The sequence below is a fragment of the Hyla sarda genome, unplaced genomic scaffold (assembly GCF_029499605.1).
Source record: "Hyla sarda isolate aHylSar1 unplaced genomic scaffold, aHylSar1.hap1 scaffold_1444, whole genome shotgun sequence".
In the NCBI taxonomy this organism is placed as follows: domain Eukaryota; kingdom Metazoa; phylum Chordata; class Amphibia; order Anura; family Hylidae; genus Hyla; species Hyla sarda.
Window position 1 is genome coordinate 26,746 of NW_026608073.1, and position 17,001 is coordinate 43,746.

Consider the following 17,001-nt stretch of genomic DNA (forward strand, 5'->3'; position numbering starts at 1 on the left):
TCTCCTCACTGTATTCACCAGACGGCAGCAGTCTCCTCTCTGTATTCACCAGACGGCAGCAGTCTCCTCTCTATATTCACCAGACGGCAGCAGTCTCCTCTCTGTATTCACCAGACGCCAGCAGTCTACTCTCACTGTATTCACTAGACGGTAGCAGTCTTCTCACTGTATTCACCAGACGGCAGCAGTCTCCTCACTGTATTCACCAGACGGCAGCAGTCTCCTCTCACTGTATTCACCAGACGGCAGCAGTCTCCTCTCACTGTATTCACCAGACGGCAGCAGTCTCCTCTCACTGCATTCACCAGACGGCAGCAGTCTCCTCTCTGTATTCACCAGACGGCAGCAGTCTCCTCACTGTATTCACCAGACGGCAGCAGTCTCCTCTCTGTATTCACCAGACGGCAGCAGTCTCCTCTCTGTATTCACCAGACGGCAGCAGTCTCCTCTCTGTATTCACCAGACGGCAGCAGTCTCCTCTCTGTATTCACCAGACGGCAGCAGTCTTCTCTCTGTATTCACCAGACGGCAGCAGTCTCCTCACTGTATTTACCAGACGGCAGCAGTCTCCTCTCTGTATTCACCAGACGGCAGCAGTCTCCTCACTGTATTCACCAGACGGCAGCAGTCTCCTCTCTGTATTCACCAGACGGCAGCAGTCTCCTCTCTGTATTCACCAGACGGCAGCAGTCTCCTCTCTGTATTCACCAGACGGCAGCAGTCTCCTCTCACTGCATTCACCAGACGGCAGCAGTCTCCTCTCTGTATTCACCAGACGGCAGCATTCTCCTCACTGTATTCACCAGACGGCAGCAGTCTCCTCACTGTATTCACCAGACGGCAGCAGTCTCCTCTCTGTATTCACCAGACGGCAGCAGTCTCCTCACTGTATTCACCAGACGGCAGCAGTCTCCTCTCTGTATTCACCAGACGGCAGCAGTCTCCTCTCTGTATTCACCAGACGGCAGCAGTCTCCTCTCTGTATTCACCAGACGGCAGCAGTCTCCTCTCACTGCATTCACCAGACGGCAGCAGTCTCCTCTCTGTATTCACCAGACGGCAGCAGTCTCCTCACTGTATTCACCAGACGGCAGCAGTCTCCTTACTGTATTCACCAGACGGCAGCAGTCTCCTCTCACTGTATTCACCAGACGGCAGCAGTCTCCTCACTGTATTCACCAGACGGCAGCAGTCTCCTCTCACTGCATTCACCAGACGGCAGCAGTCTCCTCTCTGTATTCACCAGATGGCAGCAGTCTCCTCACTGTATTCACCAGACGGCAGCAGTCTCCTCTCACTGTATTCACCAGACAGCAGAAGTCTCCTCTCTGTATTCACCAGACGGCAGCAGTCTCCTCACTGTATTCACCAGACGGCAGCAGTCTCCTCTCACTGTATTCACCAGACGGCAGCAGTCTCCTCTCACTGTATTCACCAGACGGCAGCAGTCTCCTCACTGTATTCACCAGACGGCAGCAGTCTCCTCTCTGTATTCACCAGACGGCAGCAGTCTCCTCTCACTGTATTCACCAGACGCCAGCAGTCTCCTCTCACTGCATTCACCAGACGGCAGCAGTCTCCTCTCTGTATTCACCAGACGGCAGCAGTCTCCTCACTGTATTCACCAGACGGCAGCAGTCTCCTTACTGTATTCACCAGACGGCAGCAGTCTCCTCTCACTGTATTCACCAGACGGCAGCAGTCTCCTCACTGTATTCACCAGACGGCAGCAGTCTCCTCTCACTGCATTCACCAGACGGCAGCAGTCTCCTCTCTGTATTCACCAGACGGCAGCAGTCTCCTCACTGTATTCACCAGACGGCAGCAGTCTCCTCTCACTGCATTCACCAGACGGCAGCAGTCTCCTCACTGTATTCACCAGACGGCAGCAGTCTCCTCTCACTGCATTCACCAGACGGCAGCAGTCTCCTCACTGTATTCACCAGACAGCAGCAGTCTCCTCACTGTATTCACCAGACGGCAGCAGTCTCCTCACTGTATTCACCAGACAGCAGCAGTCTCCTCTCTGTATTCACCATACGGCAGCAGTCTCCTCTCACTGTATTCACCAGACAGCAGCAGTCTCCTCTCACTGTATTCATCAGACGGCAGCAGTCTCCTCTCACTGCATTCACCAGACGGCAGAAGTCTCCTCTCACTGTATTCACCAGACGGCAGCAGTCTCCTCTCACTGTATTCACCAGACGGCAGAAGTCTCCTCTCTGTATTCACCAGACGGCAGCAGTCTCCTCTCACTGTATTCACCAGACGGCAGAAGTCTCCTCTCTGTATTCACCAGACGGCAGCAGTCTCCTCACTGTATTCACCAGACGGCAGCAGTCTCCTCACTGTATTCACCAGACGGCAGCAGTCTCCTCTCTGTATTCACCAGACGGCAGCAGTCTCCTCTCACTGTATTCACCAGACGCCAGCAGTCTACTCTCACTGTATTCACCAGACGGTAGCAGTCTTCTCACTGTATTCACCAGACGGCAGCAGTCTCCTCACTGTATTCACCAGACGGCAGCAGTCTCCTCTCACTGTATTCACCAGACGGCAGCAGTCTCCTCTCACTGTATTCACCAGACGCCAGCAGTCTACTCTCACTGTATTCACCAGACGGTAGCAGTCTTCTCACTGTATTCACCAGACTGCAGCAGTCTCCTCACTGTATTCACCAGACGGCAGCAGTCTCCTCTCACTGTATTCACCAGACGGCAGCAGTCTCCTCTCACTGTATTCACCAGACGGCAGCAGTCTCCTCACTGTATTCACCAGACGGCAGCAGTCTCCTCTCTGTATTCACCAGACGGCAGCAGTCTCCTCTCACTGTATTCACCAGACGCCAGCAGTCTACTCTCACTGTATTCACCAGACGGTAGCAGTCTTCTCACTGTATTCACCAGACGGCAGCAGTCTCCTCACTGTATTCACCAGACGGCAGCAGTCTCCTCTCACTGTATTCACCAGACGGCAGCAGTCTCCTCTCACTGTATTCACCAGACGGCAGCAGTCTCCTCTCACTGTATTCACCAGATGGCAGCAGTCTCCTCTCACTGTATTCACCAGGCGGCAGCAGTCTGTCTCAGTGATGCAGTCTCTCTATAACAGGTGCTTTCTCTGTGGGGCAGTCTCTCTATATAACAGGTGCTGTCTCTGTGGGGCAGTCTCTCTATAACAGGTGTCTCTGTGGTACAGTCTCTTTCTATAACAGGTGCTGTCTCTGTGGTGCAGTCTCTCTCTATAACAGGTGCTGTCTCTGTGGCGCAGTCTCTCTCTATAAAAGGTGCTGTCTCTGTGGTGCAGTCTCTCTCTATAACAGGTTCTGTCTCTGTGGTGTAGTCTCTCTATAACAGGTGCTGTCTCTGTGGTGCAGTATCTCTATAACAGGTGCTGTCTCTGTGGTGCAGTCTCTCTATAACAGGCATTGTCTCTGTGGTGCAGTCTCTCTCTATAACAGGTGCTGTCTCTGTGGAGCAGTCTCTCTATAACAGGTGCTGTCTCTGTGGTGCAGTCTCTCTCTATAACAGGCACTGTCTCTGTGGTGCAGTCTCTCTATAACAGGTGCTGTCTCTCTGGTGCAGTCTCTCTATAACAGGCACTGTCTTTGTGGAGCAGTCTCTCTATAACAGGCACTGTCTCTGTGGTGCAGTCTTTCTCTATAACAAGTGTTGTCTCTGTGGTGCAGTCTCTATAACAGGTGTTGTCTCTGTGGTGCAGTCTCTATAACAGGTGTTGTCTCTGTGGTGCAGTCTATAACTGACACTGTCTCAGTGGTGCAGTCTCTATAACAGGGACTGTCTTTGTGGTGCAGTCTCTCTCTCTCTATAACAGGTGCTGTCTCTGTGGTACAGTCTCTCTATAACAGGCACTGTCTCTGTGGTGCAGTCTCTCTCTCTATAACAGGTGCTGTCTCTGTGGTACAGTCTCTCTATAACAGGCACTGTCTCTGTGGTGCAGTCTCTCTCTATAACAGGCACTGTCTCTGTGGTGCAGTCTCTCTCTATAACAGGTGCTGTCTCTGTGGTGCAGTCTCTCTATAACAGGCACTGTCTCTGTGGTGCAGTCTCTTTCTCTATAACAGGTGCTGTCTCGGTGGTGCAGTCTCTCTATAACAGGCACTGTCTCTGGTGCAGTCTCTCTATAACAGGCACTGTCTCTGTGGTGCAGTCTCTCTCTATAACAGGCACTATCTCTGGTGCAGTCTCTCTATAACAGGTACTGTCTCTGTGGTGCAGTCTCTCTCTATAACAAGTGTTGTTTCTGTGGTGCAGTCTCTATAACAGGTGTTGTCTCTGTGGTGCAGTCTCTATAACTGACACTGTCTCAGTGGTGCAGTCTCTATAACAGGGACTGTCTTTGTGGTGCAGTCTCTCTCTCTATAACAGGTGCTATCTCTGTGGTACAGTCTCTCAATAACAGGTGCTGTCTCTGTGGTGCAGTCTCTCTCTATAACAGGCACTGTCTCTGTGGTGCAGTCTCTCTCTCTATAACAGGTGCTGTCTCTGTGGTGCAGTCTCTCTATAACAGGCACTGTCTATGTGGTGCAGTCTCTTTCTCTATAACAGGTGCTGTCTCTGTGGTACAGTCTCTCTCTATAACAGGCACTTTCTCTGTGGGGCAGTCTCCCTCTATAACAGGCGTTCTTTGTGGTGCTGTCTCTCACACCTATAAGCACATCATTTCTCCGGCTAGGCTTGTGGTAATCTGAGCAAATCCTTAGAGCACAAGACCTGTGTGATGTCACAATCATGTGACCAAAATCTCCACCAATCTGCTAATCATGTGATCACAGCTCCAGTCTTTATTAACAGCATACTAGTTCATTTGTGGTCTCCATCCGCCATCTACTGGGTGTTTCAGATTATGCAGCCAACTCTATAAGGGTTATATATATATATATATCTATAGGGGGCGGAGTTACACTGCCTGTTCTTCTAGACTAGACGCTTATCAGCTGTTGCTCTCAGTGGCTCCTCCCTGGCTCCGCCCCTGTATCAGTTCCCGCCCTTCTGTCTGCACAGCTGTGGGAGTCCTCTCTCGGGGCGGGTGTCATGGGTCGGGTGGAGTTCTACGCCCTGTGGTCGGTGCTGGAGGCTCCTCGGCAGCTTATCAGGTGGGAGATACCCCAGAGCCAAATAATAAGTTTATATACACTAGTATATACCTCCCTCTACCTGTATATATACCCCCTATACACCAGTATATACCCTCTACCTGTATATACCCTCTACCTGTATATATACCCCCTATACACCAGTATATACCTCCCTCTACCTGTATATATACCCCCTATACACCAGTATATACCCTCTACCTGTATATATACCCCCTATACACCAGTATATACCCTCTACCTGTATATATACCCCCTATAAACCAGTATATACCCTCTACCTGTATATATACCCCCTATACACCAGTATATACCCTCTACCTGTATATATACCCCCTATACACCAGTATATACCCTCTACCTGTATATATACCCCCCTATACACCAGTATATACCCTCTACCTGTATATATACCCCCTATACACCAGTATATACCCTCTACCTGTATATATACCCCCCTATACACCAGTATATACCCTCTACCTGTATATATACCCCCCTATACACCAGTATATACCCTCTACCTGTATATATACCCCCCCCTATACACCAGTATATACCCTCTACCTGTATATATACCCCCTATACACCAGTATATACCTCCCTCTACCTGTATATATACCCCCCTATACACCAGTATATACCCTCTACCTGTATATATACCCCCCTATACACCAGTATATACCCTCTACCTGTATATATACCCCCTATACACCAGTATATACCTCCCTCTACCTGTATATATACCCCCTATACACCAGTATATACCCTCTACCTGTATATATACCCCCTAGACACCAGTATATACCCTCTACCTGTATATATACCCCTAGACACCAGTATATACCTCCCTCTACCTGTATATATATCCCCTATACACCAGAATATACCCTTTACCTGTATATATACCCCCTATACACCAGTATATACCCTTTACCTGTATATATACCCCCTATACACCAGTATATACCCTCTACCTGTATATATACCTCCTATACACCAGTATATACCCTCTACCTGTATATATACCTCCTATACACCAGTATATACCCTCTACCTGTATATATACCTCCTATACACCAGTATATACCCTCTACCTGTATATATACCCACTATACACCAGTATATACATCTACCTGTATATATCTCCTATACACCGGTATATACCCTCTACCTGTATATATACCTCCTATACACCAGTATATACCCTCTACCTGTATATATACCCACTATACACCAGTATATACATCTACCTGTATATATCTCCTATACACCGGTATATACCCTCTACCTGTATATATACCTCCTATACACCAGTATATACCCTCTACCTGTATATATACCTCCTATACACCAGTATATACCCTCTACCTGTATATATACCCACTATACACCAGTATATACATCTACCTGTATATATCTCCTATACACCAGTATATACCCTCTACCTGTATATATACCCCTATACACCAGTATATACCATCTACCTGTATATATACCCCCTATACACCAGTATATACCCTCTACCTGTATATATACCCCCTATATACCTCCTATACACCAGTATATACCCTCTACCTGTATATATACCCCCTATACACCAGTATATACCCTCTACCTGTATATATACCCCCTATACACCAGTATATACCCTCTACCTGTATATATCTCCTATACACCAGTATATACCCTCTACCAGTATATATACCCCTATACACCAGAATATACCCTCTACCTGTATATATACCTCCTATACACCAGTATATACCCTCTACCTGTATATATACCCCCTATACACCAGTATATACCCTCTACCTGTATATATACCCCCTATATACCCTCTACCTGTATATACCTCCTATACACCAGTATATACCCTCTACCTGTATATATACCCACTATACACCAGTATATACCCTCTACCTGTATATATCTCCTATACACCGGTATATACCCTCTACCTGTATATATACCCCTATACACCAGTATATACCCTCTACCTGTATATATACCCCCTATACACCAGTATATACCCTCTACCTGTATATATACCCCCTATACACCAGTATATACCCTCTACCTGTATATATACCCCTATATACCCTCTACCTGTATATATACCCCCTATACACCAGTATATACCCTCTACCTGTATATATACCCCCTATACACCAGTATATACCCTCTACCTGTATTTATCTCCTATACACCAGTATATACCCTCTACCAGTATATATACCCCTATACACCAGAATATACCCTCTACCTGTATATATACCTCCTATACACCAGCATATACCCTCTACCTGTATATATACCCCCTATACACCCGTATATACCCTCTACCTGTATATATACCTCCTATACACCAGTATATACCCTCTACCTGTGTATATATACCCCTACACAACAGTATATACCATCTACCTGTATATACACCTCCTATACACCAGTATATACCCTCTACCTGTATATATACCCCCTATACAACAGTATATACCCTCTACCTGTATATAAACCCCCTATAAACCAGTGTATACCCTCTACCTGTATATATACCCCTATACACCAGTATATACCCTCTACCTGTATATAAACCTCCTATACAACAGTATATACCCTCTACCTGTATATATACCTCCTATACACCAGTATATACCCTCTACCTGTATATATACCCCTATACACCAGTATATACCCTCTACCTGTATATATACCTCAGTATATACCCTCTACCTGTATATACCTCCTATACACCAGTATATACCCTCTACCTGTATATATACCTCCTATACACCAGTATATACCCTCTACCTGTATATATACCCCTATACACCAGTATATACCCTCTACCTGTATATAAACCTCCTATACAACAGTATATACCCTCTACCTGTATATATACCTCCTATACACCAGTATATACCCTCTACCTGTATATATACCCCTATACACCAGTATATACCCTCTACCTGTATATATACCTCAGTATATACCCTCTACCTGTATATACCTCCTATACACCAGTATATACCCTCTACCTGTATATATACCTCCTATACACCAGTATATACCCTCTACCTGTATATACCTCCTATACACCAGTATATACCCTCTACCTGTATATATACCCCCTATACACCAGTATATACCCTCTACCTGTATATATACACCCCTATACACCAGTATATACCCTCTACCTGTATATATACCTCCTATACAACAGTATATACCCTCTACCTGTATATATACCCCCCTATACACAGTATATACCCTCTACCTGTATATATACCCCCTATACACCAGTATATACCCTCTACCTGTATATATACCCCCTATACACCAGTATATACCCTCTACCTGTATATATACCCCCTATACACCAGTATATACCCTCTACCTGTATATATACCCCCTATATACCCTCTACCTGTATATATACCCCCTATACACCAGTATATACCCTCTACCTGTATATATACCCCCTATACACCAGTATATACCCTCTACCTGTATATATACCCCCTATACACCAGTATATACCCTCTACCTGTATATATCTCCTATACACCAGTATATACCCTCTACCTGTATATATACCCCTATACATCAGAATATACCCTTTACCTGTATATATACACCACATACACACCAATATAAACCCTATACCTATATATACCCCCTATATACCAGTATAAACCCTCTACCTGTATATATACCCCCTATATACCAGTACAAACCCTCTACCTATATATACCCCCTATATACCCTCTACCTGTATATATACCCCCTATACACCAGTATATACCCTCTACCTGTATATATACCCCCTATACACCAGTATATACCCTCTACCTGTATATATACCCCCCTATACACCAGTATATACCCTCTACCTGTATATATCTCCTATACACCAGTATATACCCTCTACCTGTATATATACCCCTATACATCAGAATATACCCTTTACCTGTATATATACACCACATACACACCAATATAAACCCTATACCTATATATACCCCCTATATACCAGTATAAACCCTCTACCTGTATATATACCCCCTATATACCAGTACAAACCCTCTACCTATATATACCCCCTATATACCCTCTACCTGTATATATACCCCCTATACACCAGTATATACCCTCTACCTGTATATATACTCCCTATACACCAGTATATACCCTCTACCTGTATATATACCCCCTATATACCACCTATACACCAGTATAAACCCTCTACCTGTATATATACCCCCTATACACCAGTATACACTAGTGCACAGTACCACTTCTCTCTTCCTGCCTCTACAGTAAGGGTAATCGGATGAGTTTCCAGCTGCCGTTGCCGATGCCGCTCCCGAAGCATCTGCTGCTCTTCAGTTTGGGGGACTGGGGCTCCTACTCCCACGATTCTTGCGTCACCGCTCAGCTGGTCACGGGTTCCGCGCAGCCACAGCTTATCGGGGTCCTGTCTGCGCAGTGCAGGTAATGGCTGCCTGCTCCTCCATCAATAGCGCTAAGTGGACGCTGCTGGTGGGGTCTGACCACTACTCTGCCCCCTGCAGGTCATTGGTCTGGGATGGCAAATGGAATCTGGACATTGTTATGGAGTGCGTCAAATTAGCAGCACAAGGAATGCCCGCCAAACTGTGCTTGAGCGTGTCCGGAAAGGTAAAAACCGCCCAGCGCCCTCTAATCCTCCACTCTGCCCTGCAATCCAATCCCCAAACCTTCTGCTTTCTGCCCTGTTCGCCCTCCCTCGCTTTGCCCTATCGACCTGCCGCACGCCCTCCCTCTGCCCGCTCGACCTACCGCACGCCCTCCCTCTGCCCGCTCGACCTGCCGCACGCCCTCCCTCTGCCCGCTCGACCTGCCGCACGCCCTCCCTCTGCCCGCTCGACCTGCCGCACGCCCTCCCTCTGCCCGCTCGACCTGCCGCACGCCCTCCCTCTGCCCGCTCGACCTGCCGCACGCCCTCCCTCTGCCCGCTCGACCTGCCGCACGCCCTCCCTCTGCCCGCTCGACCTGCCGCACGCCCTCCCTCTGCCCGCTCGACCTGCCGCCCTCCCTCTGCCCGCTCGACCTGCCGCACGCCCTCCCTCTGCCCGCTCGACCTGCCGCACGCCCTCCCTCTGCCCGCTCGACCTGCCGCACGCCCTCCCTCTGCCCGCTCGACCTGCCGCACGCCCTCCCTCTGCCCGCTCGACCTGCCGCACGCCCTCCCTCTGCCCGCTCGACCTGCCGCACGCCCTCCCTCTGCCCGCTCGACCTGCCGCACGCCCTCCCTCTGCCCGCTCGACCTGCCGCACGCCCTCCCTCTGCCCGCTCGACCTGCCGCACGCCCTCCCTCTGCCCGCTCGACCTGCCGCACGCCCTCCCTCTGCCCGCTCGACCTGCCGCACGCCCTCCCTCTGCCCGCTCGACCTGCCGCACGCCCTCCCTCTGCCCGCTCGACCTGCCGCACGCCCTCCCTCTGCCCACTCGACCTGCCGCCCGCCCTCCCTCCCTCTGCCCGCTCGACCTGCCGCCCGCCCTCCCTCCCTCCCTCTGCCCGCTCGACCTGCCGCCCGCCCTCCCTCCCTCCCTCCCTCTGCCCGCTCGACCTGCCGCCCGCCCTCCCTCCCTCCCTCTGCCCGCTCGACCTGCCGCCCGCCCTCCCTCCCTCTGCTCTTCGCTTTCTTGCAGGTTAATAAAAGTTCGGGCTTCAGCAGCAGTACCCCGGCCCGGAGGAGGCTCAGTGTAGGACCACCCAGTAGTCCTCTGTTATCGGAGAGCACGATTGCCCATGTGAGGCTGCAGGAGGCCCCCGTAGAGGTTGGTATCTATGGCAGGACACGGGGTAGTGTGCCCGGTCATCATATACAGACACTTGAGAGTTAATTCTCCATTCTATAGGATAAGGAGGTCACCCAGCTGGCAGCCTGTGCCATACTGAAAGATTCCCCACCGCTGAAGAAAGTGGCCCTGAGTCAGCCCCTCGTCAACAAGGATGGGGGGTCCGGGGGGCATGATCCCTGCAGGAGGGCAAATATCGTTCCGAGGAATCCCAGAAGACTCCGCTTTGGCAGCAAAGGATCTGATGACAGGACTGTAGGTGCAGGTGAGTGGACGTTACGAGGGTCTCTGATACCCCTGACCCCCCAGGGCTCCGTCCTGCAGCCGCCATGATATCTCCAGCGCTCTCTGTTCTATCTGGCGGACCACAGTTTATGGTTTGATGTGAGTGCACAGTACCACTTCTCTTCTGTGTCTGAGAATGGGCGGTGCACAGTACTACTTCTCTTCTGTGTGTGTGAATGGGCGGTGCACAGTACTACTTCTGTGTGTGTGTGTGTGTGTGTGAATGGGCGGTGCACAGCACTACTTCTGTGTGTGTGTGTGTGTGTGTGAATGGGCGGTGCACAGTACTACTGCTCTTCTGTGTGTGTGAATGGGCGGTGCACAGTACTACTTCTGTGTGTGTGAATGGGCGGTGCACAGTACTACTTCTGTGTGTGAATGGGCGGTGCACAGTACTACTTCTGTGTGTGAATGGGCGGTGCACAGTACTACTTCTGTGTGTGAATGGGCGGTGCACAGTACTACTTCTCTTCTGTGTGTGAATGGGCGGTGCACAGTACTACTTCTGTGTGTGAATGGGCGGTGCACACTACTACTTCTCTTCTGTGTGTGAATGGGCGGTGCACAGCACTACTTCTCTTCTGTGTGTGTGTGTGTGTGAATGGGCGGTGCACAGTACTACTTCTGTGTGTGTGTGTGTGTGTGTGAATGGGCGGTGCACAGTACTACTTCTCTTCTGTGTGTGAATGGGCGGTGCACACTACTACTTCTCTTCTGTGTGTGAATGGGCGGTGCACAGTACTACTTCTGTGTGTGTGTGTGTGTGAATGGGCGGTGCACAGTACTACTTCTGTGTGTGTGTGTGAATGGGCGGTGCACAGTACTACTTCTCTTCTGTGTGTGTGAATGGGCGGTGCACAGCACTACTTCTCTTCTGTGTGTGAATGGGCGGTGCACAGCACTACTTCTCTTCTGTGTGTGAATGGGCGGTGCACAGCACTACTTCTGTGTGTGTGTGTGTGTGTGTGTGTGTATGGGCGGTGCACAGTACTACTTCTCTTCTGTGTGTGTGAATGGGCGGTGCACAGCACTACTTCTCTTCTGTGTGTGTGTGTGTGTGTGTGTGTGAATGGGCGGTGCACAGCACTACTTCTCTTCTGTGTGTGTGTGTGAATGGGCGGTGCACAGCACTACTTCTCTTCTGTGTGTGTGTGAATGGGCGGTGCACAGCACTACTTCTCTTCTGTGTGTGTGTGTGTGAATGGGCGGTGCACAGCACTACTTCTCTTCTGTGTGTGTGTGAATGGGCGGTGCACAGCACTACTTCTCTTCTGTGTGTGTGTGTGTGTGTGAGAATGGGCGGTGCACAGTACTACTTCTCTTCTGTGTGTGTGTGTGTGTGAATGGGCGGTGCACAGCACTACTTCTCTTCTGTGTGTGTGTGTGAATGGGCGGTGCACAGCACTACTTCTCTTCTGTGTGTGTGTGTGAATGGGCGGTGCACAGCACTACTTCTCTTCTGTGTGTGTGTGTGTGTATGGGCGGTGCACAGTACTACTTCTCTTCTGTGTGTGTGAATGGGCGGTGCACAGCACTACTTCTCTTCTGTGTGTGTGTGTGTGTGTGTGTGAATGGGCGGTGCACAGCACTACTTCTCTTCTGTGTGTGTGTGTGAATGGGCGGTGCACAGTACTACTTCTCTTCTGTGTGTGTGAATGGGCGGTGCACAGCACTACTTCTCTTCTGTGTGTGTGTGAATGGGCGGTGCACAGCACTACTTCTCTTCTGTGTGTGTGTGTGTGAATGGGCGGTGCACAGCACTACTTCTCTTCTGTGTGTGTGTGAATGGGCGGTGCACAGCACTACTTCTCTTCTGTGTGTGTGTGTGTGAATGGGCGGTGCACAGCACTACTTCTCTTCTGTGTGTGTGTGTGTGAATGGGCGGTGCACAGCACTACTTCTCTTCTGTGTGTGTGTGTGAATGGGCGGTGCACAGCACTACTTCTCTTCTGTGTGTGTGTGTGTGTGAATGGGCGGTGCACAGCACTACTTCTCTTCTGTGTGTGTGTGTGTGAATGGGCGGTGCACAGCACTACTTCTCTTCTGTGTGTGTGTGTGTGAATGGGCGGTGCACAGCACTACTTCTCTTCTGTGTGTGTGTGTGTGTGAATGGGCGGTGCACAGCACTACTTCTCTTCTGTGTGTGTGTGTGTGTGTGTGTGAGTGAATGGGCGGTGCACAGTACTACTTCTGTGTGTGTGTGTATGGGCGGTGCACAGTACTACTTCTCTTCTGTGTGTGTGAATGGGCGGTGCACAGCACTACTTCTCTTCTGTGTGTGTGAATGGGCGGTGCACAGCACTACTTCTCTTCTGTGTGTGTGAATGGGCGGTGCACAGCACTACTTCTCTTCTGTGTGTGTGAATGGGCGGTGCACAGCACTACTTCTCTTCTGTGTGTGTGAATGGGCGGTGCACAGCACTACTTCTCTTCTGTGTGTGTGAATGGGCGGTGCACAGCACTACTTCTCTTCTGTGTGTGTGAATGGGCGGTGCACAGCACTACTTCTCTTCTGTGTGTGTGTGTGAATGGGCGGTGCACAGCACTACTTCTCTTCTGTATGTGTGTGAATGGGCGGTGCACAGCACTACTTCTCTTCTGTGTGTGTGTGAATGGGCGGTGCACAGCACTACTTCTCTTCTGTGTGTGTGTGAATGGGCGGTGCACAGCACTACTTCTCTTCTGTGTGTGTGTGAATGGGCGGTGCACAGCACTACTTCTCTTCTGTGTGTGTGTGAATGGGCGGTGCACAGCACTACTTCTCTTCTGTGTGTGTGTGAATGGGCGGTGCACAGCACTACTTCTCTTCTGTGTGTGTGTGAATGGGCGGTGCACAGCACTACTTCTCTTCTGTGTGTGTGTGTGTGAATGGGCGGTGCACAGCACTACTTCTCTTCTGTGTGTGTGTGAATGGGCGGTGCACAGCACTACTTCTCTTCTGTGTGTGTGTGAATGGGCGGTGCACAGCACTACTTCTCTTCTGTGTGTGTGTGAATGGGCGGTGCACAGCACTACTTCTCTTCTGTGTGTGTGTGAATGGGCGGTGCACAGCACTACTTCTCTTCTGTGTGTGTGTGTGAATGGGCGGTGCACAGCACTACTTCTCTTCTGTGTGTGTGAATGGGCGGTGCACAGCACTACTTCTCTTCTGTGTGTGTGAATGGGAGGTGCACAGCACTACTTCTCTTCTGTGTGTGTGAATGGGCGGTGCACAGCACTACTTCTCTTCTGTGTGTGTGTGTGTGAATGGGCGGTGCACAGCACTACTTCTCTTCTGTGTGTGTGTGTGAATGGGCGGTGCACAGCACTACTTCTCTTCTGTGTGTGTGTGTGAATGGGCGGTGCACAGCACTACTTCTCTTCTGTGTGTGTGTGTGAATGGGCGGTGCACAGCACTACTCTTCTGTGTGTGTGTGTGAATGGGCGGTGCACAGCACTACTTCTCTTCTGTGTGTGTGTGTGTGAATGGGCGGTGCACAGCACTACTTCTCTTCTGTGTGTGTGTGTGTGTGAATGGGCGGTGCACAGCACTACTTCTCTTCTGTGTGTGTGTGTGTGTGAATGGGCGGTGCACAGCACTACTTCTCTTCTGTGTGTGTGTGTGTGTGTGAATGGGCGGTGCACAGCACTACTTCTCTTCTGTGTGTGTGTGTGTGAATGGGCGGTGCACAGCACTACTTCTCTTCTGTGTGTGTGTGTGTGTGAATGGGCAGTGCACAGCACTACTTCTCTTCTGTGTGTGTGTGTGAATGGGCGGTGCACAGCACTACTTCTCTTCTGTGTGTGTGTGTGAATGGGCGGTGCACAGCACTACTTCTCTTCTGTGTGTGTGTGTGTGTGTGTGAATGGGCGGTGCACAGCACTACTTCTCTTCTGTGTGTGTGTGTGAATGGGCGGTGCACAGCACTACTTCTCTTCTGTGTGTGTGTGAATGGGCGGTGCACAGCACTACTTCTCTTCTGTGTGTGTGTGAATGGGCGGTGCACAGCACTACTTCTCTTCTGTGTGTGTGAATGGGAGGTGCACAGCACTACTTCTCTTCTGTGTGTGTGAATGGGCGGTGCACAGCACTACTTCTCTTCTGTGTGTGTGAATGGGCGATGCACAATATCACTTCTCTTCTGTATGGGCGGTGCACAGTACCACTTCTCTTCTGTGTGTGAATGGGCAGTGCACAATATCACTTCTCTTCTGTATGGGCGGTGCACAGTACCACTTCTCTTGTCCCGTGAGTGCACAGTTTATGGTTTGATGTGACCCCCCCCCCCCCCCCCCCCCAGTCGTCACTTTTCTTCTACATTCCCCCCAGTATGTCCCTCCGCTCGGTGGGGCCACAGCACCTGCCTCTGTGATCCACAAACAGCCATTTTAATTGGAGGAGAAGGAGCCAATGAGAAGCCAAGTCCGGACTCGCTGTGGAAGCTGGAACTAGGTAGGGGTCCCAGAAATGTCCCCGCTGGAGCCCAGACAGATGTGGGCATCACAGTGTGCCCTGGCCTTATATGTGTCATAAAGAGCCGACCCTAGAGGGGACCACCAGGGGGCAGTGATGGGTGTGAAGAACGCAAGGTCGGTGCTGGACTCCGGGGATAGGCGACCGGTGACCGTGCCCGCTGCTCTTGTGGGATGACATTAAACAGGGTTCTATTTGGGAATATCTTTAACCTTCACTTCCTGACCTTTTTCTTCTTGGCCCCTCTCAGACAGTGACTTCTGGTTCCAGATGGACAGCCTGTGTTCTGGATCCGCTCCCCAGTGCTCCAAGGGCCACACTGCAACCTTTGACCCTGAGGCAAAAAAAGTGTTTGTGTTTGGTGGGAAGCAGGAGAAGAGCTGGCTCAGCAATGTCTATGTGCTGGACACACTGGACTGGAAGTGGACACTGGTGGCTGTGAGTAATGGCGGCAGTGGCGGCTGTGAGTAATGGCGGCAGTGGCGGCTGTGAGTAATGGCGGCAGTGGGTAATGGCGGCAGTGGCGGCTGTGAGTAATGGCGGCAGTGGCGGCTGTGAGTAATGGCGGCAGTGGCGGCTGTGAGTAATGGCGGCAGTGGCGGCTGTGAGTGATGGCGGCAGTGGCGGCTGTGAGTGATGGCGGCAGTGGCGGCTGTGGCTGATGGCGGCTGTGGCTGATGGCGGCTGTGGCTGATGGCGGCAGTGGCGGCTGTGAGTGATGGCGGCAGTGGCGGCGGCGGCAGTGGCGGCTGTGAGTGATGGCGGCAGTGGCGGCTGTGAGTAATGGCGGCTGTGAGTGATGGCGGCAGTGGCGGCTGTGAGTAATGGCGGCTGTGAGTGATGGCGGCAGTGGCGGCTGTGAGTGATGGCGGCAGTGGCGGCTGTGAGTGGTGGCGGCAGTGGCGGCTGTGGCTGATGGCGGCTGTGGCTGATGGCGGCTGTGGCTGATGGCGGCTGTGAGTGACGGCGGCAGTGGCGGCTGTGAGTGACGGCGGCAGTGGCGGCTGTGAATGACGGCGGCAGTGGCGGCTGTGAGTGGCGGCTGTAGTGGCGGCGGCAGTGGCGGCTGAGAGTGGCTGTGAGTGATGGCGGCAGTGGCGGCTGTGAGTGATGGCGGCAGTGGCGGCGGCGGCAGTGGCGGCTGTGAGTAATGGCGGCTGTGAGTGATGGCGGCAGTGGCGGCTGTGAGTAATGGCGGCTGTGAGTGATGGCGGCAGTGGCGGCTGTGAGTGATGGCGGCAGTGGCGGCTGTGAGTGATGGCGGCTGTGGCTGATGGCGGCTGTGGCTGATGGCGGCTGT

At 51.1% G+C, this 17,001-nt stretch overlaps 1 protein-coding gene across 2 annotated transcripts in view; it reads left to right on the forward strand.

The window, feature by feature from the left end:
- The first annotated feature begins 1,912 nt into the window (after positions 1–1,912).
- The window catches only part of LOC130307918 (uncharacterized), a 32,723-nt gene continuing 17,634 nt past the window's right edge, over positions 1,913–17,001 (forward strand). For both annotated transcript variants that reach the window (XM_056552200.1, XM_056552201.1), the window contains exons 1-7: positions 1,913–5,116; positions 9,440–9,613; positions 9,694–9,799; positions 10,814–10,942; positions 11,024–11,228; positions 15,558–15,680; positions 15,952–16,139. In XM_056552200.1, the coding sequence (XP_056408175.1) occupies positions 5,055–5,116; positions 9,440–9,613; positions 9,694–9,799; positions 10,814–10,942; positions 11,024–11,228; positions 15,558–15,680; positions 15,952–16,139 (987 nt within the window). In that variant the 5' untranslated portion in view covers positions 1,913–5,054. The remainder of the gene's footprint in view (positions 5,117–9,439; positions 9,614–9,693; positions 9,800–10,813; positions 10,943–11,023; positions 11,229–15,557; positions 15,681–15,951; positions 16,140–17,001) is intronic.